Raw genomic sequence first — 27,798 nt, 5'->3', positions numbered from 1 at the left:
TAAAAACTTTGAGCTTAGGGATACTGAAAAAAAGAAAGATCAAAAAAAGAAAAATGATTTGTTTTGGGGTACACTGAGACCCCAGTAATTTTTTCCTCATGTGTATGGTGCTCCTTATGATTCGTCTTGTATTTTGCCTTTATGACACCCATCAGAACTGCTGCTCTAACTTATACTCTTTACCTTGCCCAGATCTCCATGTAAGGAATGCTTTATGATCAACTGCCATAGGACTGATGGATTAACCAGTGTTTGGCTTTATTCGAAGTTTATGCCCTGCACAGCTCTTGTATGTATTTTAGATGCTAGGAAGTTTTTAGCATGTGATGTGTGATTCTTGTTTGAATGTTTATTACAGGTACCTTGTGAATTCCAGAACAGAGACTGTGCCTCACAATTGTTGGTCCCGTGAACTTGCACTATCCTTCATAGGTGATGTTTCGAAAATACAATCAGGAAAAAAAAAAGTTTAGAACTTAAAAATGAGTCATATATCATTGAAACTAAAAAGAATCTCTTCTTCCCCCTTTCCTCACTCCTAGGTAACAGCTACATTTAAGTAAAATGCAGGTGGTAGGGGAAAAAATCCTGGCCAGATCATAGTTCAGTGGAATAAACTGATTACTGTTTTAAAAAAATGCTTCACCACGGATATTTTCCAGTTTCTCTTTTTTACCTTTTTAAAATATTACTTTTTAGGAACATTTGGTATAATGTGCATAAAATTATTTACTGATTTATGGGCAAAATGATACAAGTAGCATCTTGATTGAACATCATTTACCTCAGATATTCAACCAGCAGTACATTTTTTATGCAGTCTCAACCCATATCCTATTTGTTACCTCTCAAAATATTGGTAAACAATTATTTTAGCTTTACTCTGTATTTCTTGTCAGTGTTTTGGGCACAGGTTGTTGTACTACTGTCAAATTGTACTTGCTATTTTTTCTGCAAGTATTTAACAAAAAGTTAAAAAAGAAAAAAAAAAGTCCCATAAAACCCCACCTTGGGTAAGTGATTGTTAAATATTGTACAAATAAAATGTATGCTATCCCCATTCCATTCCCAAGTTAAATAAAAAAATAAATATGGTATGATTTGCATATGAAGTTTTTCTTTAGTTATACGTTCTTAAAGAGGGGAACAGTAGCTTTATAATTTATAGTGAGGCTCACACCTTGAGATTTGCAAGAATGGGGAATAGGTGAAAGGGAGGTTTGTCAGTTGTGGCATTTCCCTCCTTTGTTGTGTCAGCAGATTGTATTCCCACTAAACTACGTATGTTGGTCCTGCCAATTTTAAGAGAGGCTAAATGGCCTTAGTTACCTTGGCTTTTCATACGGAGATTTTAAAAAAGTGGCTTAGGTAATAGACATCAAAGACATAAACTACTCTTCCCAGCTATAACTAGTTTACCAGTTGAACAGAAGAATTCTGGTATTTTCACTTAGGGTAATCGGTAAGAGAGCTCACCAAGGAAGCTAGCATTCATTTACATTTTTAGTGTTGCAAATTCCTTTGTTTATCCCATGACTTTCGAAGACAGTGGGGGTGGAAGAGCCCTACCTTGTCACACTGAGCGTCACAGTCCACACCCATGGATTCTCAATTTATTTAGGGTAAAGGTGAAGGAAAGGGCAACACTTAGGTTATGGTGGTTTGAAAGAACCTGTGTTGTCTTCTAAAACCAAATGAAAATGCAAACCATGGTGGAATCTGCAAGGAATCTCTACGGAAAGACCGAAACTGTTTCCACAGCGTTGTTCTGCAAAACAGATTCTTCAGACAGTTAATAGTATATAATCAACATATATAGCATTATGATGTGGTAAGTTTGGACCAACAGCTCTTAACTCCTCAGAGCCATTCACATGCATGTCCACAAAACTGGAAAGACTTTGTTTTTTTCTTAATAAGATCCTGTTCTTGGTAGGGCACCTGGAGGGAATCACGTGAGTGAAAACTGCACTGATGGCGCTAACATTCCTCCTCACCTGGTTTTCAGTCTTTTGATTGTGCTGTTAACAGGCTACATTCCTCCTCTAGTAAATGAAAATATCTTTAAGCCGTATTTGTTTACATAATTCTCGAAAGCTTTTTACTAGGGCCTTTTCAGATTTGGTTTTTATTTTATTCATGATGGTTTAAGCAATTTAAGAGATGAAGTTAGTTTAAAAAATTTTAAGTATATTTAGCTTCTCTGTATTAGGGAATGTGGAAAGGGGAACATCAACATTCCTCTGAAAAAAATGTCCTTGAAATGTAGGCACATGCTTCATTTGTATGACCTCTGCTAACCTATTTTTTCTAGTGTGTTTCATAGCTCTTTCACTGATATTGATGGATTTTCTGTAAGGCAGGTGAGGGCTCTCAACCTTTTAGTGGCATCTTAAGCTGATAAAAATTTGCAATCTTCAAGCCAGTTCTTTGGGTGCTTTTATGGTCAGTGCCTTTAAGCAGAGGGTACTTCTCTAAACAGTTGAGAAGAAATTTTAAAGGGACAGTCTTAGCTCAAGTGCAAAATCCTTGCTTCCGGTAATAGTGATGCCACCATGGGAAGTATTTTTGCAAAATATCCCCTAAAACTCTGTAGACTATTGCACAGAACCAGGGTGCAAGCCTTAGCTTTCATAATACACTGCTGAAAAGTAAATGACAGTGATCTGAAAACTTAGAATGCCGGTATGCAAAGAACAGGTTGCAACTACTAAAGAGCTATTTTTATGCACAGAAATCTCATATTCCATTCTAAACGCAATACTTCTTAAAAACCAAGTAAATAGTTTTTTAGAGTATACTTTTAAAAATACATGGTAAGGAACACATTACTGAGTTTTGGTGTCAACGAAATGAGTTGAATTCCAGGGTCTGTCAATCCTCTGGACAGGGCCACTACTGTGTTAGTTTTCTCACCTGTAAACAACAGTAACTAAATATCATAAGGTCTTTGACAGTTAAAAGGATTACAAACTACACAAGGATAGGGAGTCTGTCTTTAGTAAACCTTCCATGAAAATAATAGACAATCAAATATTTTTGAATAAATGAAGTCACTAACACTTAACGAATGCTTACTAAATTTCACTTTAAACATATACCAGCATTAGTTCATGGATTCCTGATGCTTTGCCATTCCCACATTCCTCCCTCCTAGGGCTCCACATTTTGATACAAGCAGGTTTAGTTAGCACCTTCATACACTTTCCATTATCTGTGGGGGTGGGTTCACAGGATCCCCTAAACTGCCTGTGTCAGAAAGACAAATGCTAGTCCCTAGACCAGGCCCCAGAATCTGCATTTTAAGACATGCTACAAAAGATTCTTCTGTAGATGGTATGAGTACCATATTTTAAGAAGCCTGGAAGAAAACGTTCAAACTTTTTGCTTTTTTCTTCCATGTGAACCATCTTCTAGCCAAACTGATCAGTCTCCTGAACTAGAAGACCTGGGTCTGGGACAGAATCCCAAATTTCCATGAATACAGAAAAACTGCAGCACCTCCCAAAGGACCAAAACATTACTCATTACGCCTCAACTCTTACCATTGTTTCCTTACTGCTTTGTTTAAGGTTTGTAAAAACATCTGGCTGCTGGGTTGAAGTGAACTCTTCAAATGTACCACATAAATACTTCACAAGTGTTAAATAAGCATATGATTCAATCCCTGAAATAGTCATATTTATTTTTTTGAACAGCTACCTACAACATAATCTAAATTACTGGAATTATAAATCATGTAACTGCTCATGTGCCGTGATTCAAAGGCAAGGCGCAGCCATGATGCTACATGTGTTAACAGTCTCCCATAAATACAAAAATACATTTTTATAAATATAAGAAAATGTAATAACATATCTTGTTAAAGGACAACATTCTTTAGAGAAGTATGCCTGAAACTTCACAACTGAAGCCATGGTTATATTCATAACCAGCTTAGGGAGGATGTTGCCCACTGCCTAACATCTGTAGGACAGTTAGGGTATTTTTGCAAAGCATTCATAATTTGCGTATTATCCAAAAGTAGTTTCATCAGCTGGTACTCCCTCTGTGCATTTACTGATGTTCTTTCCATGGGCCTTATTAATTCTAATTGTTGTAAGTGTTCAAAGGCCTGAAAGATGAAAGAAATAGTTTAGGTTGAATAGGGGAAGTAAAGTAAACAACATTAACTCAGAGAACAGTTAGGATTTTGGTCAGTTGTGGAATAGAGTACCAGGAAACAAAACTTAATAGATATCAGTAAAGTTCAAAAACAACTCTCACCAACCTCATAAAAACTTCACACATCACACGAGGCAGTGTCAATATACAGTTATCCGTCCCTGCATCACTGAATATAAACAGGGCAAACTTAATTCAGTTTGTACAACATGGTTTTTGTTCCTAACCTCATTCTATGTCATATCTCCTCCTAACTCCTGTTAACTTAAGTTAACAGTTTCCAGTTCTCTATAAAAACCTAAGATCTGATAAGACCAGTACTTTTTGACTAATTGCCTAGGTTACTCAAATTCGCCTTTACATTTTATTTCTACCTTTGTAAGACTTTGCTGTGTAAAAGTTTAATATAGCTGTAAAAAGAGAGGGAGGCAGGAAAGACCCGTAGGAGTACACCTGTTCAGCTAATCCTATAAATAAATGATTCAGCAGAGTGGTACGGGTATGGAGGAGAAGACAGGCTCCTGTTTCCCTAAGAAGTCTGACAGAGACCACTACAACCTGTCAGAAAGTCCCTTTCTTTCATCTTCCCCACCTTAATAGGGCTCTTTACTGTCTGCTTCCTCTTACCTCTAACATTCATGTATTATGTCTTTTCTAACCATGTTTGTTAGGTATTTTATTAATGTATAAAAAAATAAACCATTAAATCATGACCTACTAACCATTAAATACTGATACACTGAAATAGATTATGAGCTTTCTATTCTTAAGCCTCATTGTGAAAAATACTGTTGGAATATATTCTTTATGTACTACAAAAATTCTTCTGATGAAAAGAGAAACAGTTCAGACACCATTAATTTCTGAAAATGAGAAAATACCAGAGGCTGCAGGTACTGGCTGAATAAAACTGAGGAGATTTAAAATATTTCTAGGTAGCAAAATACTTTCTCATTTAATTAAAATGTAGAAATGAGCAGCTTCAAATTACTCATAAAAATTTAAGTGCTCAGCTAAACCTTTCCACTCATACAACTCCCACAAGCTATGACTATCAGACAAATATGGACATTAAGAAGGGAGGAAAAAACCAACCTCCAGTATTCTAAATACTTTTCCTATTGTTTTTAAGAAATGGCAATGCCCTGATCTCACATTTTTTGGTTGCTGTAAGAAATAAAATTCTGACTACTAATCCCTTATAGAGGATGCTAAAGAAGTTATGGGACCACTGCTTAAAAAAAATCAAAAAAGGTGTTTCTTCCCATAAAGTCCTCTAGAGCTGTGCTGTCCAATAGGTAACCTAGCTACACGGGGCTCTTGAGCATTTGAAATGTGGGACTCTGTTTTTAATTTTATTTAATTTTTTTTTTTTTTTTTAATATTTCAGCTTACTTTTTTTTTTTTTTTTTTAAACTTTGGGTTTATTTATTTTATTTATTTATTTATTTATGGCTGTGTTGGGTCTTCGTTTCTGCGCGAGGGCTTTCTCTAGTTGTGGCAAGTGGGGGCCACTCTTCATCGCGGTGCACGGGCCTGTCATTATCGCGGCCTCTCTTGTTGTGGAGCACAGGCTCCAGACGCGCAGGCTGAGCAATTGTGGCTCACGGACCTAGTTGCTCCGTGGCATGTGGGATCTTCCCAGACCAGGGCTCGAACCCGTGTCCCCTGCATTGGCAGGCAGATTCTCAACCACTGCGCCACCAGGGAAGCCCTAATTTTTATTAAGTTTAATTTAAAAACTAACACTTAGAAGATCTGTATGTTTGAAACAATTTCATAATGTAAATCTACTTCAGCTAAATAATTTAAGGAATCTAAACAGCAATTATTTCCAGTGAATAAATAGTCAGTGAATTAAGATGTGCTTTAAATGTAAACACAGAATTTCAAAGATTTAACACAAAAGAAAATAAAAAACTTCATTAATAATTTTCTATATTGACTATAGATCAAAAGATTTTGGTACAGTAAATAAAATTTACTGTCCAAGTTAATTTCACTTTTTTTTTTAACTTTTGTGTTGCTACTAGAAAATCTAAAATTACATTATGTGGCTCATATTTCTGGTGGACAATGGTATGCCAGAATAAAGTTCCTCAAGTTTTAAAACTCATGCCTCACCCCTAACAAAACTTTCTCTGTATACCCTCACCAGCCAATGAGATTCTTTGTTTTCTTAATGACTCATTCGGTCTCTTTTTACTGCTGAGATTATAAAGCCAACCTTAGAGGTATAAAGGGATAGGGTTATGACTGTAACGAGTAGATCCTTTGCACGATGCCGGTTCTAGGACGAGACAGTAGAGGGCAGTATACCCCCAAAACTGTAAAAAGAACTGGCTGCATTCTTCAGAATGATTCAAACATTTCATTTTTAGATTGATTTTTTTTGGTCTGTTTTGAATAAAATTCCTATGATAATACCTAATGTTTCAAAATTAATGAAAGTGCAACTATGATATATACAATCAAATCAGATGTAAAAATAAGCCTTTAAAAATTAAAATCTTACCTTCATGACAACAGGTTTCTCAAAATTATAAACAGAATGGGCCTTCCTTTGAACAAACTTCTGAAACTCTGGACAGAAAGCAATGACAGCATTAGTAGCTTCAAATAAGCAGTGGGGGTAGTAGTGTTAGAAAATATCAATGTCTCATCTCACCATTATAAACCATTTGAAAATTAAAGGGCTCCTCTTCATAGATGTCATTTAAATGTTTCATTGCTATGATAAGACAGATTTCCAAGACTGACAGACCTATAATAAAAGGGGAACAAACTATGAGGTATAGTTTATTTACTGATACATAAGATTGAAATAACTTTCCTCCAAATAGAAGGATAAAGTGAAAGATTATGGTTTTGAGGGGTGGAGGGAGGTCAAGACACCCCTCTAGGTTCAAATGTGTTTCAGTCACTATTATCTGAATAATCTTAAGAAAGTTACTCAACCTCCCTGAGCTCAGTTTTCATATATGTAAAATAGGATCTTTCTAAACTTCCAGAGATGGTACAAGGATTCGAGGCAATACTATCTAACACTTAACCACATAAACCAGAGCTGCAATTATGATACAACTTTAAAATTACATAGGGCCCTCGATTATTCAGAATCTCTAATCCCCTGGAAATTATATCTAATTTTTTTTTTTCCTGGAGAGGAGAAGTTTCATTAGATTCTCAAAAGGGATAGTGAACCCCAAATGGCTAAAAGCCAATGCTCTTCATTAGTACTTGGTGCAATGAGAACGCCTGCAATACAGTCTCAGCTGGATTTACAATGTAGCAAGGAAGGCAGTGCCTCGAGTTTCTTTCACTTTAAATGGAAGGAACAATACCTTTTAAAGGGCTGAGTTAAAGGACGTATGGATATAAAAGTATTCTGTATGTAAAATACTATACCCAATGTTAATTATAATTTTGAAAATCATACCATTACATAAACTCAAACATTTAAAAGACTACTAATTAAGCAGGTTTCTCACCATGTACAATATTTGCTTTAGAGTCCATGCTACACAGCTGGTTTGCCTCCATCAGATCTGCTGCAGTCATAAATGGGTGTGATGGTGTTACACGATTTAAAGCAAGCATCTAAGGAAATGCAGATCGGAAAAACAACTGCATATTTACTTAGGCACTTTGGAGATATTACTGAACAAAACTTCTTAATTCAGAGAGTTATGAAAGAGTAAATAGTAATGCTTGGGAAAGGTATTCTCATATTTAGCTTTATTAAAATACAGTATTTCAATTCATATGCCATGTAACTGTATAAATGTAAAGCATTAAAAAATTCTTGCTGCTCTCTCTACCCCTTTCCATTTGCACATATTGTTTGTTTACAGCTCCTCAAAAGAAAAATATTTTAAAAGGAGTAGGGTGAGGAGAAGAGACCAAAAATAAGTAAGACTACTAATTAAAGCCTCAGACTAAACCAAACCAAAAAGGCAGAAGTGTGACTTGTAAAAACTTTCTTACCACCCAATCAACCAATCCAGGTTAGTCTTAAGTGATAGAAGTGAGCTACTTTATATTCAATTGTATTAAAAAGAAAAAAACAAAAACAAAATTATACCAAGAAACAACTCTCCTTGAAAGCAAGGACAAGTTGCCTCCATGTAGCAAGTTCTCTGTCTAATGACTAACAAAAACTTCTGCATTTGAAGATTTCTTTATTTGTAACTTTCCCAACATCTAAATTTTACTTAATTTTTTAAAAATTTATTTTTCATTGAAATATAATTGACTCAGCATTTAAATTTAGTCATATAAATAGGGTTAGCAGGTAAAAAAATGCATGACATCTCATTAAATTTGAATTCCAGGTAAACAATGAGTAATTTCTTAGTGTAAGTATATGCCATGTAATATTTGGGACATTAACACTAGAAACTCTTTTTTTTTTTTAAATTATTTTATTGAAGCATAGTTGATTTACAATGTTGTGTTAATTTCTACTGTATAGCAAAGTGATTCAGTTATACATATATATACACTCTTTTTCACTATGGTTTATCACAGGATATTGAATATAGTTCCCTGTGCTACACAGTGGGACCTTGTTGTTTATCCATTCTACCTATATTTTGCATCTGCTAATCCCATACTGCCAATCCATCCCTGCACCACCCCACTCTCACCCTTGGCAGCCACAAGTCTATTCTCTACGTCTGTGAGCCTGTTTCTGCTTCGTAGATAAGTTCATTTGTGTCATATTTTAGATTCCACATATAATTGATAGTATATGGTATTTGTCTTTCTCTTTCTGACTTACTTCATTTAGTATGATAATCTCTAGGTCCATCCATGTTGTTGCAAATGGCATTATTTCATTCTTTTTCTATGGCTGAGTAGTATTCCACTGTATATATGTACCACATCTTCTTTATCCATTCATCTATCAATGGACATTTAGGTTGTTTCCATGTCTTGGCTACTGTGACTAGTGCTGCTATGAACATACGGTTGCATGTATCTTTTTGAATTATAGGTTTGTCCAAATATATGCCCAGCAGCGGGATGACTGGATCACATGGCAAATCTATTTTAGTTTTTTGAAGAACCTCCATACTGTTTTCCATAGCAGCTGCACGAATTTGCGTTCCCACCAACATAGTTGCTGCACGAATTTACATTCCCACCAACATAGTTGCTGCACGAATTTGCATTCCCACCAACATAGTTGCTGCATAAATTTACACTCCACACTCTCTCCAGCATTTGTTATTTGTAGACTTTTTAATGATGGCCATTCTGACTGGTGTGAGGTGGTACCTCACTGTAGTTTTGATTTGCATTTCTTTAATAATTAGCGATGTTGAACATCTTTTCATGTGCCCGTTACCATCTGTATGCCCTCTTTGGAGAAGTATCTATTTAGGTCTACTGCCTATTTTTCGATTGGGATTTTTAACTGTTGTTATTATTAAGTTGTATGATCTGTTCGTGTATTTTGGAAATTAAGCCCTTGTCTGTCACATCATTTGTAAATATTTTCTCCCAGTCCTTAGGTTTTCTTTTTGCTTTGTTTATGGGTTTCCTTTGCTGTACAAAAAAAAGCCTGTAAGTTTGATTAGGTCCCATTTGTTTATTTTTGCTTTTATTTCTATTGCCTTGAACTCTCCCTTTTTTAACCAGGGCCCAGGGTCCTTAACTGAACAAAAAAGTTGGGTAATCCTTGTCTTTCATTCCCCATACTGGGAGGGATCCAGGTACCCAGTAGCTCCTTCCCTTTCTCTTACCTTTTCTTTTTCCTTTTATTATAAAATATTTTTGACATATAAAAAGGCAAGAGAATAATATAATGAATATCCATGACCACTTTCTCAGCTTACGAAATATAAACTTACAGAGTTGAAGCCCCTGTCTCTTGCCCTGGTTGGACTCTCTACTCTTCTCCATGCAAAAAAATCATGCAAGTTTTCATCCTTCTACTACATATCTTTGTATTCCTAGACAATACAGAGTAATTTTCAAGTTTTATATAAATACCATATTGTACTTAATGCTACTCTTTCTTCACTAAACATCTGTCATGAGAATTCATCTATGTCCAGATGTCAATTCTGGTCTATTCTTTTATTTTCTGTTATGTTCCTTTGTATATATGCACATTTAATTATTCTTTCCCTTATTGATGGGTATCTGTCATTTTGGGGGATGGATTATAAACAAGGCTGCAATAAACAATACTGTACATGCCTTCTTGTGTATTTGAGTCTCTCTAGATACCTAATTTTCCATATTGCTCTCCAAAGTACCTATACATATTTACACTACTAGCAGCAACAAACGTTAACAGTCATCATATCATCAGACATAAACTTTTGACACCCACCAGATTGGCAGAAAAAAAGGTTTAACTGTAAAGTTTAAATTGTACCATTTCCCTAATTACTGGAGAGGTTAAATATCTTTGCAATTTATAAGTCATGTGGGATTCTACATTGGTGGATTGCTTGTACTCATATTCTTAGTTCATTCCTTTATTTTTCAATATTTTTTTTTATGGTTGGGATGCTGAAAACTCAGGCTCCGTGCACCAGTGCTGAATTGTATCTCAGAGACAGAGTTTTGAGTGGAGTAGAAAAGAATAGCTTTATTGCTTTGCCAGGCAAAGGGAGAGACAGCAGACTCCTGCCCTCAAAAACTGTGGGTGCCAACCCGGGAGGATTTAGTGAGGAGTTTTATAACAATGGTTCAAAGCCAGGGTTGCTGATAAGGATCAGGGTGTATGCAGGGCCAGCACTCCTTTAATCTGGCCTCAGGTGGTCTCTTTTTTTTTTTTGAATTTTTGAATTTTATTTTATTTTTTTATATTGCAGGTTCTTATTAGTCATCAATTTTATACACATCAGTGTATAGAGGTCAATCCCAATTGCCCAATTCAGCACACCACCAGCCTCACCCCACCACGGTTTTCCCCCCTTGATGTCCATACGTTTGTTCTCTACATCTGTGTCTCAACTTGTGCCCTGCAAACCGATTCATCTGTACCATTTTTCTAGGTTCCACATATATGCGTTAATATACGATATTTGCTTTTCTCTTTCTGACTTATTTCACTCTGTATGACAGTCTCTAGATCCATCCACGTCTCAACAAATGACCCAATTTCGTTCCCTTTTATGGCTGAGTAATATTCCATTGCATATATGTACCACAACTTCTTTATCCATTCGTATGTCGAGGAGCATTTAGGTTGCTTCCAAGACCTGGCTATTGTAAATAGTGCTGCAATGCACACTGGGGTGCATGTGTCTTTTTGAATTATGGTTTTCTCTGGGTATATGACCAGTAGTGGGATTGCTGGATCATATGGTAATTCTATTTTTAGTTTTTAAGGAACCTCCACACTGTTCTCCATAGTGGTTATATCAATTTACATACCCACCAACAGTGCAAGAGGGTTCCCTTTTCTCCACACCCTCTCCAGCATTTGTTGTTTGTAGATTTTCTGTTGATGCCCATTCTAACTGGTGTGGGTTGATACCTCATTGTAGTTTTGATTTGCATTTCTCTAATTAGTGACGTTGAGCAGCTTTTCATGTGCTTCCTGGCCATCTGTATGTCTTCTTTAGAGAAATGTCTATTTAGGTCTTCTGCCCATTTTTGGATTGGGTTGTTTGTTTCTTTAATATTGGGCTGCATGAGCTGTTTATATATTTTGGAGATTAATCCATTGTCCGCTGATTCGTTTGCAAATATTTTCTCCCATTCTGAGGGTTGCCTTTTTGTCTTGTTTATGGTTTCCTTTGCTGTGCAAAAGCTTTGAAGTTTCATTAGGTCCCATTTGTTTATTTTTGTTTTTATTTCCATTACTCTTAGGAGGTGGATCAAAAAAGATCTTGCTGTGATTTATGTCAAAGAGTATTCTTCCTTTGTTTTCCTCTAAGAGTTTTATAGCGTCTGGTCTTACATTTAGGTCTCTAATCCATTTTGAGTTTATTTTTGTGTATGGTGTTAGGGAGTGTTCTAATTTCATTCTTTTATATGTAGCTGTCCAGTTTTCCCAGCACCGCTTATTGAAGAGAATCTCTTTTCTACATTGTATATCCTTGCCTCCTTTGTCAGATTAGTTAACCATAGGTGTGTGGGTTTATCTCTGGGCTTTCTATCTTGTTCCATTGATCTATGTTTCTGTTTTTGTGCTAGTATCATATTGTCTTGATTACTGTAGCTTTGTAGTATAGTCTGAAGTCAGGGAGTCTGATTCCTCCAGCTCCGTTTTTTGCCCTCAAGACTGCTTTGGCTATTCGGGGTCTGTTGTGTCTCCATAGAAATTTTAAGATTTTTTGTTCTAGTTCTGTAAAAAATGCCATTGGTAATTTGATAGGGATTGCATTGAATCTGTAGATTGCTTTGGGTAGTATAGTCATTTTCAAAATATTGATTCTTCCAATCCAAGAACATGGTATATCTCTCCATCTGTTGGTATCATCTTTAATTTCTTTCATCAGTGTCTTACAGTTTTCTGCATACAGGTCTTTTGTCTCCTTAGATAGGTTTATTACAAGGTATTTTATTCTTTTTGTTGCAAAGGTAAAGGGGAGTGTTTCCTTAATTTCTCTTTCAGATTTTTCATCATTAGTGTATAGGAATGCAAGAGATTTCTGTGCATTAATTTTGTATCTTGCAACTTTACCAAATTCATTGATGAGCTGCAGTAGTTTTCTAGTGGCATCCTTAGGATTCTCTATGTATAGTATCATGTCATCTGCAAACAGTGACACTTTTACTTCTTTTCCAATTTGTATTCCTCTTATTTCTTTTTCTTCTCTGATTGCTGTGGCTAGAACTTCCAAAACTATGTTGAATAACAGTGGTGAAAGTGGACATCCTTGTCTTGTTCCTGATCTTAGAGGAAATGCTTTCAGTTTTTCACCATTGAGAATGATGTTTGCTGTGGGTTTGTCGTATATGGCCTTTATTATGTTGAGGTAGGTTCCCTCTATGCCCACTTTCTGGAGAGTTTTTATCATAAATGGGTGTTGAATGTTGTCAAAAGCTTTTTCTGCATCTATTGAGATGATCATAGGGTTTTTATTCTATAATTTGTTAATATGGTGTATCACATTGATCGATTTGCGTATATTGAAGAATCCTTGCATCCCTGGGATAAATCCCACTTGATCATGGTGTATGATCCTTTTAATGTGTTGTTGGATTCTGTTTGCTAGTATTTTGTTGAGGATTTTTGCATCTGTATTCATCAGTGATATTGGTCTGTAATTTTCTTTTTTTGTAAGATCTTTGTCTGGTTTTGGTATCAGGGTGATGGTGGCCTCATAGAATGAGTTTGGGAGTGTTGCTTTCTCCTCAATTTTTTGGAAGAGTTTGAGAAGGATGGGTGTTAGCTCTTCTCTAAATGTTTGATAGAATTCACCTGTGAAGCCATCTGGTCCTGGACTTTGGCTTGTTGGAAGATTTTTAATCACAGTTTCAATTTCATTACTTGTGATTGGTCTGTTCATATTTTCTGTTTCTTCCTGGTTCAGTCTTGGAAAGTTATACCTTTCTAAGAATTTGTCCATTTCTTCCAGGTTGTCCATTTTATTGGCATAGAGTTGCTTGTAGTAGTCTCTTAGGATGCTTTGTATTTCTGCGGTTTCTGTTGTAACGTCTCCCTTTTCATTTCTAATTTTATTGATTTGAGTCTTCTCCCTCTTTTTCTTGATGAGTCTGGGTAATGGTTTATCAATTTTTTTATCTTCTCAAAGAACCAGCTTTTAGTTTTATTGATCTTCGCTATTGTTTTGTTTCTATTTCATTGATTTTTGCTCTGATCTTTATGATTTCTTTCCTTCTGCTAACTTTGGGTTTTGTTTGTTCTTCTTTCTCTAGTTCCTTTAGGTGTAAGGTTAGATTGTTTACTTGAGATATTTCTTGTTTCTTTAGGTAGGCTTGTATAGCTATAAACTTCCCTCTTAGAACTGCTTTTGCTGCATCCCATAGGTTTTGGATTGTCGTGTTTTCATTGTCATTTGTCTCTAGGTAGTTTTTAACTTCCTCTTTGATTTCTTCAGTGATCTCTTGGTTACTTAGTAACGTATTGTTTAGCCTCCATGTGTTTGTATTTTTTTATGTTTTTTTCCCTGTAATTGATTTCTAATCTCACAGAGTTGTGGTCAGAAAAGATGCTTGATATGATTTCAATTTTCTTAAATTTACTGAGGCTTGATTTGTGACCCAAGATGTGATCTATCGTGGAGAATGTTCCGTGTGCACTTGAGAAGAAAGTGTAATCTGCTGTTTTTGGATGGAATGTCCTATAAATATCAATTAAGTCTATTTGATCTATTGTGTCATTTAAATCTTGTGTTTACTTATTAATTTTCTGTCTGGATGATCTGTCCATTGGTGTAAGTGAGGTGTTAAAGTCCCCCACTATTATTGTGTTACTGTTGATTTCGTCTTTTATAGCTGTTAGCAGTTGCCTTATGTATTGAGGTACTTCTATGTTGGGTGCATATATATTTATAATTGTTATATCTTCTTCTTGGATTGATCCCTTGATCATTATGTAGTGTCCTTCCTTGTCTCTTGTAACATTATTTTAAAGTCTATTTTATCTGATGTGATTATTGCTACTCCAGCTTTCTTTTGATTTTCATTTGCGTGGAATATCTTTTTCCATCCCCTCACTTTCAGTCTGAATGTGTCCCTAGGTCTGAAGTGGGTCTCTTGTAGACAGCATATATATATGGGTCTTGTTTTTGTATCCATTCAGCAAGGCTGTTTCTTTTGGTTGGAGCATTTAATCCATTCACGTTTAAGGTAATTATCGATATGTATGTTCCTATGACCATTTTCTTAATTGTTTTGGGTTTGTTTTTGTATGTCCTTTTCTTCTCTTGTTTTTCTCACCTAGAGAAGTTCCTTTAGCATTTGTTGTAGAGCTGGTTTGGTGGTGCTGAATTCTCGTAGCTTTTGCTTGTCTGTAAAGCTTTTGATTTCTCTGTTGAATCTGAATGAAATCCTTGCCAGCTAGAGTAATCTCGGTTGTAGGTTCCTCCCTTTCATCACTTTAAATATATTGTGCCACTCCCTTCTGGCTTGTAGAGTTTCTGCTGAGAAACTCTGTTAACCTTATGGGAGTTCCCTTGTATGTTATTTGTCATTTTTCCCTTGCTGCTTTCAATAGTTTTTCTTTGTCTTTAAATTTTGCCAATTTGATTACTATGTGTCTCGGCATGTTTCTCCTTGGGTTTATCCTGTATGGGACTCTCTGTGCTTCCTGGACTTGGGTGGCTATTTCCTTCCCCATGTTAGGGAAGTTTTCGACTAGAATCTCTTCAAATATTTTCTCTGGTCCTTTCTCTCTCTCGTCTCCTTCTGGGACCCCTATAATGCGAATGTTGTTGCGTATAATGTTGTCCCAGAGGTCTCTTAGGCTGTCTTCATTTCTTTTCATTCTTTTTTCTTTATTCTGCTCCGCAGCAGTAAATTCCACCATTCTGTTTTCCAGGTCACTTATCCATTCTTGTGCCTCAGTTATTCTGCTATTGATTCCTTCTAGTGTAGTTTTCATTTCAGTTATTGTATTGTTCATCTCTGTTTGTTTGTTCTTTAATTCTTCTAGGTCTTTGTTAAACATTTCTTGCATCTTCTCGACCTTTGCCTCCATTCTTTTTCCGAGGTCCTGGATCATCTTCACTATCATTATTCTGATTTCTTTTTCTGGAAGGTTACCTATCTCCACTTCATTTAGTTGTTTTTCTGGGGTTTCATCTTGTTCCTTCATCTGGTACACAGCCCTCTGCTTTTCACCTTGTCTCTCTTTCTGTGAATGTGGTTTTTGTTCCACAGGCTGCAGGATTGTAGTTCTTCTTGCTTCTGCTGTCTGCCCTCTGGTCAGTTCATTCCTTTATTGATTACTGTAGAAGCTCTTTATATATTATGGACAGTGTTGATGATATATGCATTGCATTTTTCCTCTCCTTATCAGTCTTCACTTCATCCATGGTATCCTTCAGTGTCTAGACATTTAAAAATTCAATGTCATTAACTTTAACCATCTTTTTTGTTATGACTGGTGATCTCTGTAACTTTTGTAAGAAATCTTTCCCTACCTCAAGAATACAAACATATTCTCTTATATGTTTCTTCTAATTTAAAAAAAAGTTTTGTTTTTCTACATAAAGTTAGGTTTATCAACCTGAAATTTACTTTAGGCTATGCATTGACGGTGTTTTTTTCTATGTGTATAACTCCTGATTTTTTTTTTTGTTGAAAAATTATCCAAACTGTATTTAATCTCAGTCAGGTCTTTCTCTTTTCTTTATAATTTCCACCAATTCCAAAACTTTTCTTAAGCAAGAAAACCCCAAACAAAAATTGAGCCATCACCTTGAATTAAAAATATAATAGGAAACTGGCAAAACAATGGTTTTTTATGTTGACAATTTTCAGGCAGAGATATTTTCCCAGAATAATGAAAGGTATATGTTTATGTATATACGTGTGTGTGTGTATCCTCCATATACCGTAAGCTAGTAAATAAAGTCTAATTTTGGTACATAAGTAAGTAAAATCTCTACTCTAAAAATTCTTAGTACCTGTAATACTTCTGTGATAAAGACAGCTGCTGCTGAAAATGGCAGTGTGGTTTTGATAAATGGGAGGGGGATGTGCTAACGAGAGGGAAAGTATATAGAGAGGAAAACACTCTTAAGTTTCCTAAGCAAGACCAGAAATGGAGAAGGAGAATCTGTAAAAAGCGGCAGAACCATATAGTAAAGCAGTTATGATAAGCTTGAAGCTAGACAGCCTTGGATTTGAGTCTCGGGTTTGCCATCTAGTAGCTGTGTGACCTGGGGTAAGTTATTTAACCTCAAAGAGCATCAGTTTCCTCAAAGGTAAGGATAAAATACACCCAAAGATAAAAAAACAGGATTAATATAACTAGACATAACACTGGTAAAGTAACTAGGTCACCTGACTCATGTGCTATTTAATAAATGATACCCATTATTATTATAAATGGAAGTGATCACGAAGAAACTCACGAAACCAAAATTATTTTCTCTTTGAAAGGTATTTGCCATATCTTTTGTAATAATGAATAAATAATTTTCTAGAAATATTAGACTAGTATCAAATAGTCTAAGAGAAGGAAAAATTTTACTTTTCAGAACAATTAAGTACCCCTTTCTTGATACTGTTTAAGCTTAAGATATAATTACTGGGTGAAAGACCATGACCAGGTAGGATTTGTCCAGGAATGTAAAGCTAGTTCAACATTAGAAAATCAAGCAAGGTAATTCAACATATCAACAGGCTAAAGAAGAAAAGTCATAGATCATATTCATTGATACAGAATAAGCATTTAACAAAATCCAACACAATCATAATAAACTCTTAGCAAGTTAGGAATAGATGGGAATTACCTTAACTTGATAATAAACATGCATTAAAAACCTACAGCTTATATCATACTTAACAGTAAAAGACTAAATCCTTTCCCCCTAAGACTGGCAATTATCTACCCTCACCATTCTTATCCAACATAGTGCAAGAAGTTCTAGCCATTGCAAAAAAGACAAGAAAAAGAAAGAAAGGATATACAAATTAGAAAGGAAAAAAATAAAATTCTTTATTTGCAGATGATATGATCATCTACATAGAAAATCTCAAGGAATCTATTTAAAAAACTCCTAAAATAAATTAGTTCAGCAACATTGCAGAATACAACATCAACACAAAAATCAGTCACATTTCTATACACTAATAATGGGCATGCTAAAACTAAAATTAAAAACAAAATATCATTTAAAATTGTTCCACAGGAAACTAAACACTTAGGTATACACTGTAAACATGTACAGGATCTGTGAGGTGAGAATTCTAAAATGATGATGAAAGAAATCAAAGAATAACTAAATAAAAGAAGAGATGTACCATATTCAGGGATTGGAAGACCTAATGTAGTAGATGTGTTTATTTTCCCAAAATGTATCTAGAGGTTTAACCAATTCCCGTCAGAACATAATTACCTGGTGAAAGAAAATGAGTGATAAAAATAAAACTAATACAAACCAGTAGCGTGTGTAATGACCGCAGGCTTTTGCTGACATTGAAATGCTTCTGCAGCACGTCTCGCACACTCCTATCTTCTGAGAGACTCTAGAGGAAAAAGATCAAAACAGAATTAAGGAACAACGCAGTTTAAAACCTAAATATAAACTTGTGCCTCACTGGCTGGTGTATCTCATGAACTCTATCTGGTATTTATCCATTATTAAATAGGTGCTGGTCTTATTTGTGGAAAACAAAAATCAAATTTCCACTCTATTGATTTTCTTCTTATCCCTTTACGTTAATTCCAAAGACACAAGGATAAAACATAACCCTTGCTACCACAAAATTTCCAGTCTAAAGAGGGAAACTATACAGTCATACTAATGGGATGATCAAAATGCACCACTAAATGAAACAGAGAATAAGGGTTATTTACTATACTTCAAAAACAAGGTAAAGTGTTACAAAGAATGCTTAAACTGTATGAGTCAGTATGCTACAAAGAGCATTCCAGTTATAGGGAACATCATGAACAATGTAGGGAGATTGTGGCATATGGATAGAAGATGAGTAGTCATGTCATCCTGAGTTTCAGTTTTGGCTAAATGATTGTACGGAAAGACAAAGGCAGGAAAACTTAACTGGAGGCAACTACAGTTGTCCATGTAAGAAACAAAATGGGGCTTCCCTGGTGGCACAGTGGTTGAGAATCTGCCTGCCAATGCAGGGGACATGGGTTCGAGCCCTCGTCTGGGAAGATTCCACATGCCGCGGAGCAACTGCGCCCGTGAGCCACAACTACTGAGCCTGTGTGTCTGGAGTCTGTGCTCTGCAACAAGAGAGGCCACGATAGTGAGAGGCCCGCGCACTGCGATGAAGAGTGGCCCCCGCTTGCTGCAACTAGAGAAAGCCCTCACACAGAAATGAAGACCCAACACAGCCAAAAATAAATAAATAAATAAATTTTAAAAAAAAGAAAATGAGTCTGAATTAACACAGTGGTGTGAAGACAAGAAAGAATTAAACACATTTATAGAAGACATGTATGATGGAGAATCAACCAGTGGGGAGTAGAGATGAAGGGTTGGAGAGGGGTTAGAAAAAAATCAAAGATGAAACTATGGGGAACAGAATGTCCCAGGAGACGTGAAGAGGGAGATGTGGTTAGGAAGTAAAACTTGTATTATCAATGTTTAAGAAGTAAATGGAAAAAGAGGAGCAAAGTAAGAGACTGAGAAAGATGTTGAAGACTGGAAAAGAATCCAAGAGAGAGCAATAAAACCAGGGGAAGAAAACAAGAGGGACACACTTCAAGAGGGAAGTGGTGATCAACAATGTAAACTACATACTTTGTATAACTAAATTAAGATGTATTTTGAGAAATTGATGGCTTTGGAAATTTAGAGCTCAATAGGGCCCTCTGAAAAAGCAATATCTAAATATATATTTAATATATCAACCTTGTAAGTGACTTGGTAAGAGTCAACAACTGCAGAAGCAAGGACTACAGTTAATTTCCCAAAGTTTTTTATTTGTATTACTTTGTTTTATTATTTTATGTTCATCTGGTATACTTCCAAGGGTATTCAACCCTGTTTATGATACAAATATATATATAGCAACAGCAAGACCTTTAAGAGAGAAAGAGAAGACTAAAAACAGTGACTGCAGTGAATTAGGATTAATGAAAGGTGAGGTTCACTTGGCACCGAAGAAAAGATTAGATGAAAGGACAGTAAAATCAGAGTTGGCAGAGCCAAAAAAGGCTTGGGTAAGACTGACATAATTTTTCAAAAATCATCTGTAAGGAATAAGGATTCTTTTTCCAAAAAAAAAAAGGCCCAGAAAACTAAGTATTTCTGTATTTTCTAGAGCTGAAACTGTATGTCTCTACTTCTTCCACTATAAGAAGATCCAGATTCACGAATAAGTTCTAGCCTAATGGGATGAAGTTTTATGCTCTCAGTAAATATATTATCCTGGTTATAGTCCCCATTCCCTTGCTACTGTTTTTAGTCTTCTCTATCTTATTCAGGGAAGCGGACACATTCCCTTTTCACTGATGAGCACAGGAGTAGCAGTTGCAGAAACAAGTTCTTAATGTGCTCACTGCAGTGTGCCCTCTTCACAGGTAGTTTCTAAGGAGAATGTTATAGGATTACACTAGTACCTGAGGACTCATGCTGCTCCAGGGATAACTTAATGGCAGCAGAATATATACTAAATCTCCTAGTCTCCCTGCTAAACATTCTTACCTTCTGTTAACTAAACAGGGAAGGTTAAGAAAGTTGGTAGATCTTTCTTGAACTTAGCTATAGCACTTTGTGGGAATTTCTTTTGAGGAGAATTAGCTATGGTCCTTTTATTTCATTTATTTATTTATTTAACATCTTTATTGGAGTATAATTGCTTTACAATGGTGTGTTTCTGCTGTATAACCAAGTGAATCAGCTACACATATACATATATCCCCATATCTCCTCCCTCTTGCACCTCCCTCCCACCCTCCCTATCCCACCCCTCTAGGTGGTCACAAAGCACTGAGGTGATCTCCCTGTGCTATGCAGCTGCTTCCCACTATCTATTTTACATTTGGTAGTATATACATGTCCACGCCACTCTCTCACTTCCTCCCAGCTTACCCTTCCCCCCTCCGTGTCCTCAGGTCCATTCTCTATGTCTGAGTCTTTATTCCTGTCCTGCCCCTAGGTTCTTCAGAACTTTTTTTATTTTTTTAGATTCCATATATATGTGTTAGCATACGGTATTTGTTTTTCTCTTTCTGACTTACTTCACTCTGTATAACAGTCTCTAGGTCCATCCATCTCACTACAAATAGTTCAATTTCATTTCTTTTTATGGCTGAGTAATATTCCATTGTATATATGTACCACATATTCTTTATCCATTCATCTGTCGATGGACACTTAGGTTGCTTCCATGTCCTGGCTATTGTAAATAGTGCTGCAATGAACACTGTGATACATGACTCTTTCTGAATTATGGTCTTCTCAGGGTATATGCCTTGAGAGTGGGATTGCTGGGTCATATGGTAGTTCTATTTTTAGTTTTTTAAAGAACCTCCATACTGTTCTCCATAGTGGCTGTATCAATTTACATTCCCACCAACAGTGCAAGAGGGTTCCCTTTTCTCCACACCCTCTCCAGCATTTATTGTTTGTAGATGTTTTGATGATGGTCATTCTGAGCTATGGTCCTTTTAAGTGCTCTTTTATACAGAGATTTTTCTTATACTGCCATGCTGAGATGGTATTTACCCTGCTTACTTACATATTTGGGATAGGGCTACAACAAACATTCAAGTTAGGCAGGACGTCCAGGTTCAAGTCTATCCTGAAGATATTTCTTGGATGAGATTCCATAGGTGACCTGTCATCTATACCATTGCTTTTGTTTAACCTTGGAATTAGAAAAACTTGCTGGATAGTCAGCACTGAGTGACAGGATAGCTCCTTCAGTGCACACCCCCCCTTTTCAGACAGGGCCTCTGGCCATGGTGCTGACATATTTTTTTCAAGTGAAGCTCATTTATTAGCATACCCTAAAGGGAGGTGGCAAATGATGATTAGGATAGGGCAAGAAAATATTAGAACTAAGAGACACAAACGCCAGTGGTATTAGTTCTACCTTATGAAAGAACTGTAAGATTATCAAAAAGATGACAGGAGAGTGTTCACATTCATTCCTATCATCCTGCCTCTAAATTCAGTGATCAGCAAAGAAGGACCAAAAACCTAGGGTTAGCCACTCTACATCACATGCTTACCATTTTCTGAGTCATCCAGAGTTATGCTTCACAGTAACTGTCACCATCTACTTCCTTTATATACCCATTCTAGGATCTCAGAATACAACATAGCTGGGAAGGACAGAAAGATGGATGACAGTACAGTATAATCTGGGCTAACGTAGTCGTCTTAGGAAAAGAAAGTGAGAAGGGATAAGAATAATAAAAGCCCTGGGAAAGCACAGACAATTAAATACTAAGACTGCATTTGATCACTAAAGCAGTCAGAAAAACACACTGTTGTAACAAGACAATCAGTTCAGGAGTTGTAAAAGGTGAAAGTCTGTGACGCACTCAAAAGTGGATTCAGAGGCCAAAGATTCAGAGCTCTGACCCACTCCAGATCCAGGTAAAGGAAAAGACAATGTGAGAGCACCAACTATAAAGTGTCCTTAAAGCATGGACTCTTATAGTTAGACATAGTATCAAGAAAAACTTGCATGAGCTAGTAAATATCTGAGTCCCAGGAAAAGTTAATTTGGGGAGGAAGGTGGAAGGAAGGACCCACATCTAATTATATCATGACACAATATCATGATTTAAGAATAAAGTCAATCATTTTGATATACAATTCTGTATAGTTATATTAGGAAAAAAAATATGAAATTAACAATTACAACAAAGTAAAAAAGGTAAACCAAAGAATAATATTTAAGGTTTGAATCCTTTATGTAAAAACAAATTTGGCATGTATCAATATGTAAGGTCTGAAATGCTATGAACCAAATAATTACTTTGTAGTGAAAGGAGGGAAGATGGGCATGGACATAAGGGAAAATTCTACCTTTTACCATGTATTCTTAAGCACTGATTAAATTTTGTTCATAACTTTTAATTTAAAAAAACTGAGTCAAAATTAATAGTGCTCACATAAGCTGACTCTATTTTAAAATCAAAATAAGAATCAAGTTTCAGTTATACAAGTTAAGTTCTGCATAAGTAATGGACAGCAACGTGATTATAGTTAACGATACAGTACTATATACTTGAAATTTGCTTAGAAGATAGAACTTAACGGTTTTACCACAAAATTTAAAAAAAAAAAAGGAGAAAAGAAATCTATATGAGGTGATGGATATGTTAAATATTATAGCTTGACTGTGGTATTTCACAATGTATACCAAAACATCAAGTTGTATACCTTAAATATAAGCAATTTCTAATTTGTCAATTATACCTCAACAAAGATGGGAAAAAAGCAAGAATCGTTAAAGAGCAAAATAAATGCAAATTCTCACTTTTAATTTGGTATTGATATTTAAGATTTTATAGTAAAAAAATATAATCTATCATTATTGCTATAACATAAAACAATCTTTTAGAGCCAATGAATATAGACTGTTTAACTCTAAGCAGATCTAATCATCCTCACTCATTAGTATTTAATATTATAGACCAGTTTTTCCTAATTCTTTCATAACCAAGGACTCTATATTATTTTCCACTTTCACAAGGCCCATATTTTTGACATGTAAGATTTATTCAGTAATACTGTTTTTCAAACACATTATTAAACACACATTCACACACATACACTCTCTCCCTTTTCCTTGCCAACTAAAACTTGTCAGTATAAGATAAACTGATGCTAGTATGCTTAGCTGATACAACAACAGTCTGCACAAATTAGGCTGTTTAACTTAAGTATAAGTAAATTTAGAGTCCACAAGGTTCAGTAAATGTTTAAAACAACAAGTGAGTGTGCGTTTGCAACTTAAGACCCTCAGGGCTCCAAGGACTCAAAGATGGGATATGTCAATATAGAGAATATAACCAAAGTTGCCACAGTCTGAATTGCCTCTTAACAGACCCAGTGAGAAAAACGCTTAAGTTGTTCATGAGAACTGGAAAAGAAAAATCCACACTGGATAGTAGGTATGAACCTTACTAAGTTAATATATTGCTAAACTTATAAAATAAAGAAAATAAATATTTAATGATGAAGTTCATTAACAAAGTAATCTAAAATATAAACCAGATACAAATAAAACAAATCTCATAAAAGTTCTTTTGAGAAAAAAAATTTAGAAGTATGACATTTCAACTGTTTTTTAAAAGAAAATACACACACAAAAGAGTATAATTTGTATTAATGCAGTTTTGTGCCACAGTAATATTAGAAATTTTATGCTAACTTACAGATTTTAAAGATTTTCAAGTTTTAATTGCTTTCAAATGGTATAGCAAGACACAAATATTACTTTAACATTATTGTCTTTTTTCCAAACTACCTGAACATTTTCATTCCACTTCTCAGCGAAAATCTTGCCTGGAAATACTGCAGGTAGAGATAATTGTTCTTTAAATATTTTAAGATACTGTGGAAAACCAAATGAATTCATTAAGTGTATCTGCCGGTGGGAAAATCGTGACTTCACTCTCTTTTCTAAGAGTTCCAAAATATCCTTAAAAACAAACAAAAATCTCCGTAAGATGCATGTTTAAAATAACCATACCAATGTTAGAGGTATAACTATTTGAACTATCACTTATAATCCTGTTAACAGACAATTAAGCATTAAAAATGCTTATCCTGTAATACACAATTAAGCATTAAAAAAAATTTAATTATTCCCTTGATCTACTTAGGGCTACAAGGTAGTAGATGTAAGAGAATGTGGCTTGGAAATAAACCAAGCCTCTAAAAGTATTTTTAATCCAAGCTACTTTTAACCCCCTTCTAAGCACTTGTAAGCCTGGTGATGTCAAGCCTTTTCCCAACCATGTTTTTCTCAGCTAATCTTTAACACTGCAAGACTAACAATAACTGCTAAAAAATTATAGCTATCAATAAGCAATTTCATACATTCTATGAAGAATTCAGATAAAAAATTAAGATAATAAAATGTAATTAGACTTATTAACATTCATGAAAATTTAAACATCTTCATTGTTTTATGTAACAAAGACTCAAGAAGCAGCATGTGTAATGGAGAAAAATTCAGTTCACTGAACTATACAAATTTAAGCTGAAGCCATGCTAGACTTAAGGAACAAACTGTAGAAGAGGAAACTGGCAGGAACACAGCGTGACATTGGTAAATTATTCTGTCTTTTGGCTTTTTTACAACAATATTTGAGAAACTACTTGTATTAGTGCTATTTTTCCTTAAGAAGTGAGGGAGCAAGTTTAGTGTCAATTTTCTATAAAAAAGAAAAACAAAAAGCTGTGGTGAGGCCCAGAAATACGGATTTTCAAATCTACCCAGATGATTCTAGGTTAAGAAACCAATGATATACAGGAAAGAATTAAAGTGACCAAAAAGGCATCATGGCATCATCGTTAGTGTGGAAAGGAAGACAGGAAAGATTAATAGCTTGGGGTTAGAGTGGGGGAGAGTGAATGAAAAACCTGAGATGTGTTTATAGGTTAAAGAAAAATATAGTGCCAGCGTAAGACAATTAAAAGTTATGTTCAGAGACAGAAATATTATACATTTATTTTCTACTAAGAAGCAGTTCTAGATCAGCCATACAGGTAAGCAATAATTAAGAGCCTGAACTTGGGAATGTAAAGAGATGGAAGTAAAAGAATTTTAGAGGTGAACAGTAACTGATAGTTTGGTGGTGGGCAGTAATGACAGAAATTGGTAATGTGGGGATACAGGGAATAGTAGAAAAAAAAAAATTACTGCCACAAGGAAGAGGTTATTTGCTAGGAAAATCAGTACTCCATCGATCCATTTGCTCTTTCCCTATAAACATGGACACATGGATATATACTTAGACTTGAATTACACAGTTGGAGAATTATACATACAGAATAAAAAAGAGCCTCTGATAATATGGCTAAGGAGTTACTAACCCTTTATTTGGTCCCTCACTGGGTCAACAGCATTTGCCACTGCCACTTCCACCCAAAGGAAGAGCTTTTAGCAAGGAGGAATGTGCTTCCTTAACCACTGTGTTAGATTGCTACATTTTGAAAAGAGGAATAAAGATATGTGGAGAACCAGCCAGATTTTCTATGAGAGAGGCTTATTATGAAAGCATACATCGTAAGCTCTAGAGCACTGGGGAAGGAGGACACAGAAAGCCACTCCTCTGAGAAACAGCACTAGCAGGACTGTTGAAAGATGACTTAGTAAAGAGTTTCACGTTTCTAAAAAAGGGAACGAGCTGTACAAAAGGGGAATAAGGGCTTGACATAAGCCTGCCATAAATGAAGGAGGAAAAAGGATGACACCTACAGATGCATGGCAGCCATAGTATAAGAAGAGAGGTGACTCTTAAAAACCAGTTTTACCTGAATTCAATTAGAAAGTTCATACTAGGAGAGTAAAAGAAGGTAAACACACTGCTTCTCGGCCTTTCGGCTAAGATCAAGTGTAGTATGTGTTCTTATCAGTTTAATAACTGATACGTGCTCTGTCCGAGGACAATGAATTAAATGGATTTCTGGAACTAGGAGATGGAATAGGAACTTGCTCCATCCATTCCACGCATTGACCTGGTATTGCAGTACTTCCAAGAATGGTGCACCCACTTTGGGGAAAAATTAAAAAAAAAAGAAAAAGACAGAGATAGAGAGAGAGAGAAGGTAATCGCAAAAAGACCTACATAAGCTGTCTGAAGGTACACAAGGTTCAACATGCATGGAGTCTTCACAAAGTAATGTGATAGTGACATTAACACTATGGATAAATCATTCTAAAATTCTCCAAGGAGCAAAGAAGCCACTATCTACTGTGACAACCTGATAGAGATAATCCCTTCCATTTCTGGAGATGTATACTTACAAAGTTGGGACAGTATCATTTTGAGTTGATTCCAAGCATTTTTAAAATATGGAAAGAATCTTAAATGTAAAAAGTACAAACTATTAGCAATTTTTATAAAATGGTAGTGAGGTTATTTAACTTTCTCTTTATTTGCTAATGTAGAAATTATATTTATTAGCATAATCTCACTTCACATTTTTTTATTCAGTGATTTGATTAGACGGCAGGAGGTATTAGTCTATGAGGATATGTGATAAATATTTCCTTGTTTTCCTCAATTTGAGTTGAAAAGTGGGATAAATGTGCCAAGTATTGATGAAATACATTTGAAAAATGACCTACATAGTGATAAGTCAGTAATTAAGCTTTAATTTTCTAAACGTTATAATCAATCTTTAAAATAGAAACACTTACCAATCTACATGTAAGACCAATAACTGCTACCGGAGTCTGTGCAGACTGAGAAATGTCAAAAAGATTATAGAGGAGTGTTTGGTTTTTATGATGAGCAAAAAGATCAAATTCATCTAATATGAAGATCACTGGGCAACTACTAGTCCGGTCACCTAAGAAAAAATAAGAGTTTTATATTAACAAGCAATTATGTCAGCCTTTCTTAAATTTCTAAACTATTTATTACATTTCATTTTTAAAAACTCAATTCAAAAATAATATACTGATAACCTACTTTGGGGTGGGGCACTTACCAATGCATGTACATTTATTCAACAAAAAAAATTATTCAAAGGAGAAAATAGCCCCTATGGCCATCAGGTAATTCACAGTCTACTCACCAGACTCTAGTAGCTTTACTGATGTTAAGAAGATCATTTAAATGACTGAAAACTATTGTTTTTTAAATTATGTAAACATAATTCTTCTATCATCAGAAAATTGACAAGGACATTCACAGAAAGATAGACAAGATGAAAAGGCAGAGGGCTATATACCAGATGAAGGAACAAGATAAAACCCCAGAAAAACAACTAAATGAAGTGGAGATAGGCAACTTTCCAGAAAAAGAATTCAGAATAATGACAGTGAAGATGATACGGGACCTCGGAATAAGAATGGAGG

General features: G+C 35.4%; 1 protein-coding gene and 1 non-coding gene across 4 annotated transcripts in view; one reads left to right on the top strand and one right to left on the bottom strand.

The window, feature by feature from the left end:
• Nucleotides 1–3,656: 3,656 nt before the first annotated feature.
• ORC4 (origin recognition complex subunit 4) overlaps nt 3,657–27,798 on the bottom strand; it is a 99,689-nt gene continuing 75,547 nt past the window's right edge. For all 3 annotated transcript variants that reach the window (XM_068545160.1, XM_068545161.1, XM_068545159.1), the window contains 7 exons: nt 27,136–27,287; nt 24,232–24,405; nt 18,211–18,297; nt 7,656–7,764; nt 6,833–6,928; nt 6,680–6,747; nt 3,657–4,114 (listed from right to left, as the gene is read on the bottom strand). In XM_068545160.1, coding sequence (XP_068401261.1) covers nt 3,926–4,114; nt 6,680–6,747; nt 6,833–6,928; nt 7,656–7,764; nt 18,211–18,297; nt 24,232–24,405; nt 27,136–27,287 — 875 coding nt within the window. In that variant the 3' untranslated portion in view covers nt 3,657–3,925. The remainder of the gene's footprint in view (nt 4,115–6,679; nt 6,748–6,832; nt 6,929–7,655; nt 7,765–18,210; nt 18,298–24,231; nt 24,406–27,135; nt 27,288–27,798) is intronic.
• LOC137765594 (U2 spliceosomal RNA) lies at nt 26,297–26,487 on the top strand. The gene has a single exon (XR_011074237.1). It is a non-coding gene; the product is annotated as a U2 spliceosomal RNA (small nuclear RNA).

The sequence above is a fragment of the Eschrichtius robustus genome, chromosome 5, assembly GCF_028021215.1.
Source record: "Eschrichtius robustus isolate mEscRob2 chromosome 5, mEscRob2.pri, whole genome shotgun sequence".
NCBI classification, from domain to species: domain Eukaryota; kingdom Metazoa; phylum Chordata; class Mammalia; order Artiodactyla; family Eschrichtiidae; genus Eschrichtius; species Eschrichtius robustus.
The sequence above is the reverse complement of the archived record's forward strand: the minus strand, read 5'-3'. Positions and strand labels throughout refer to the sequence as shown.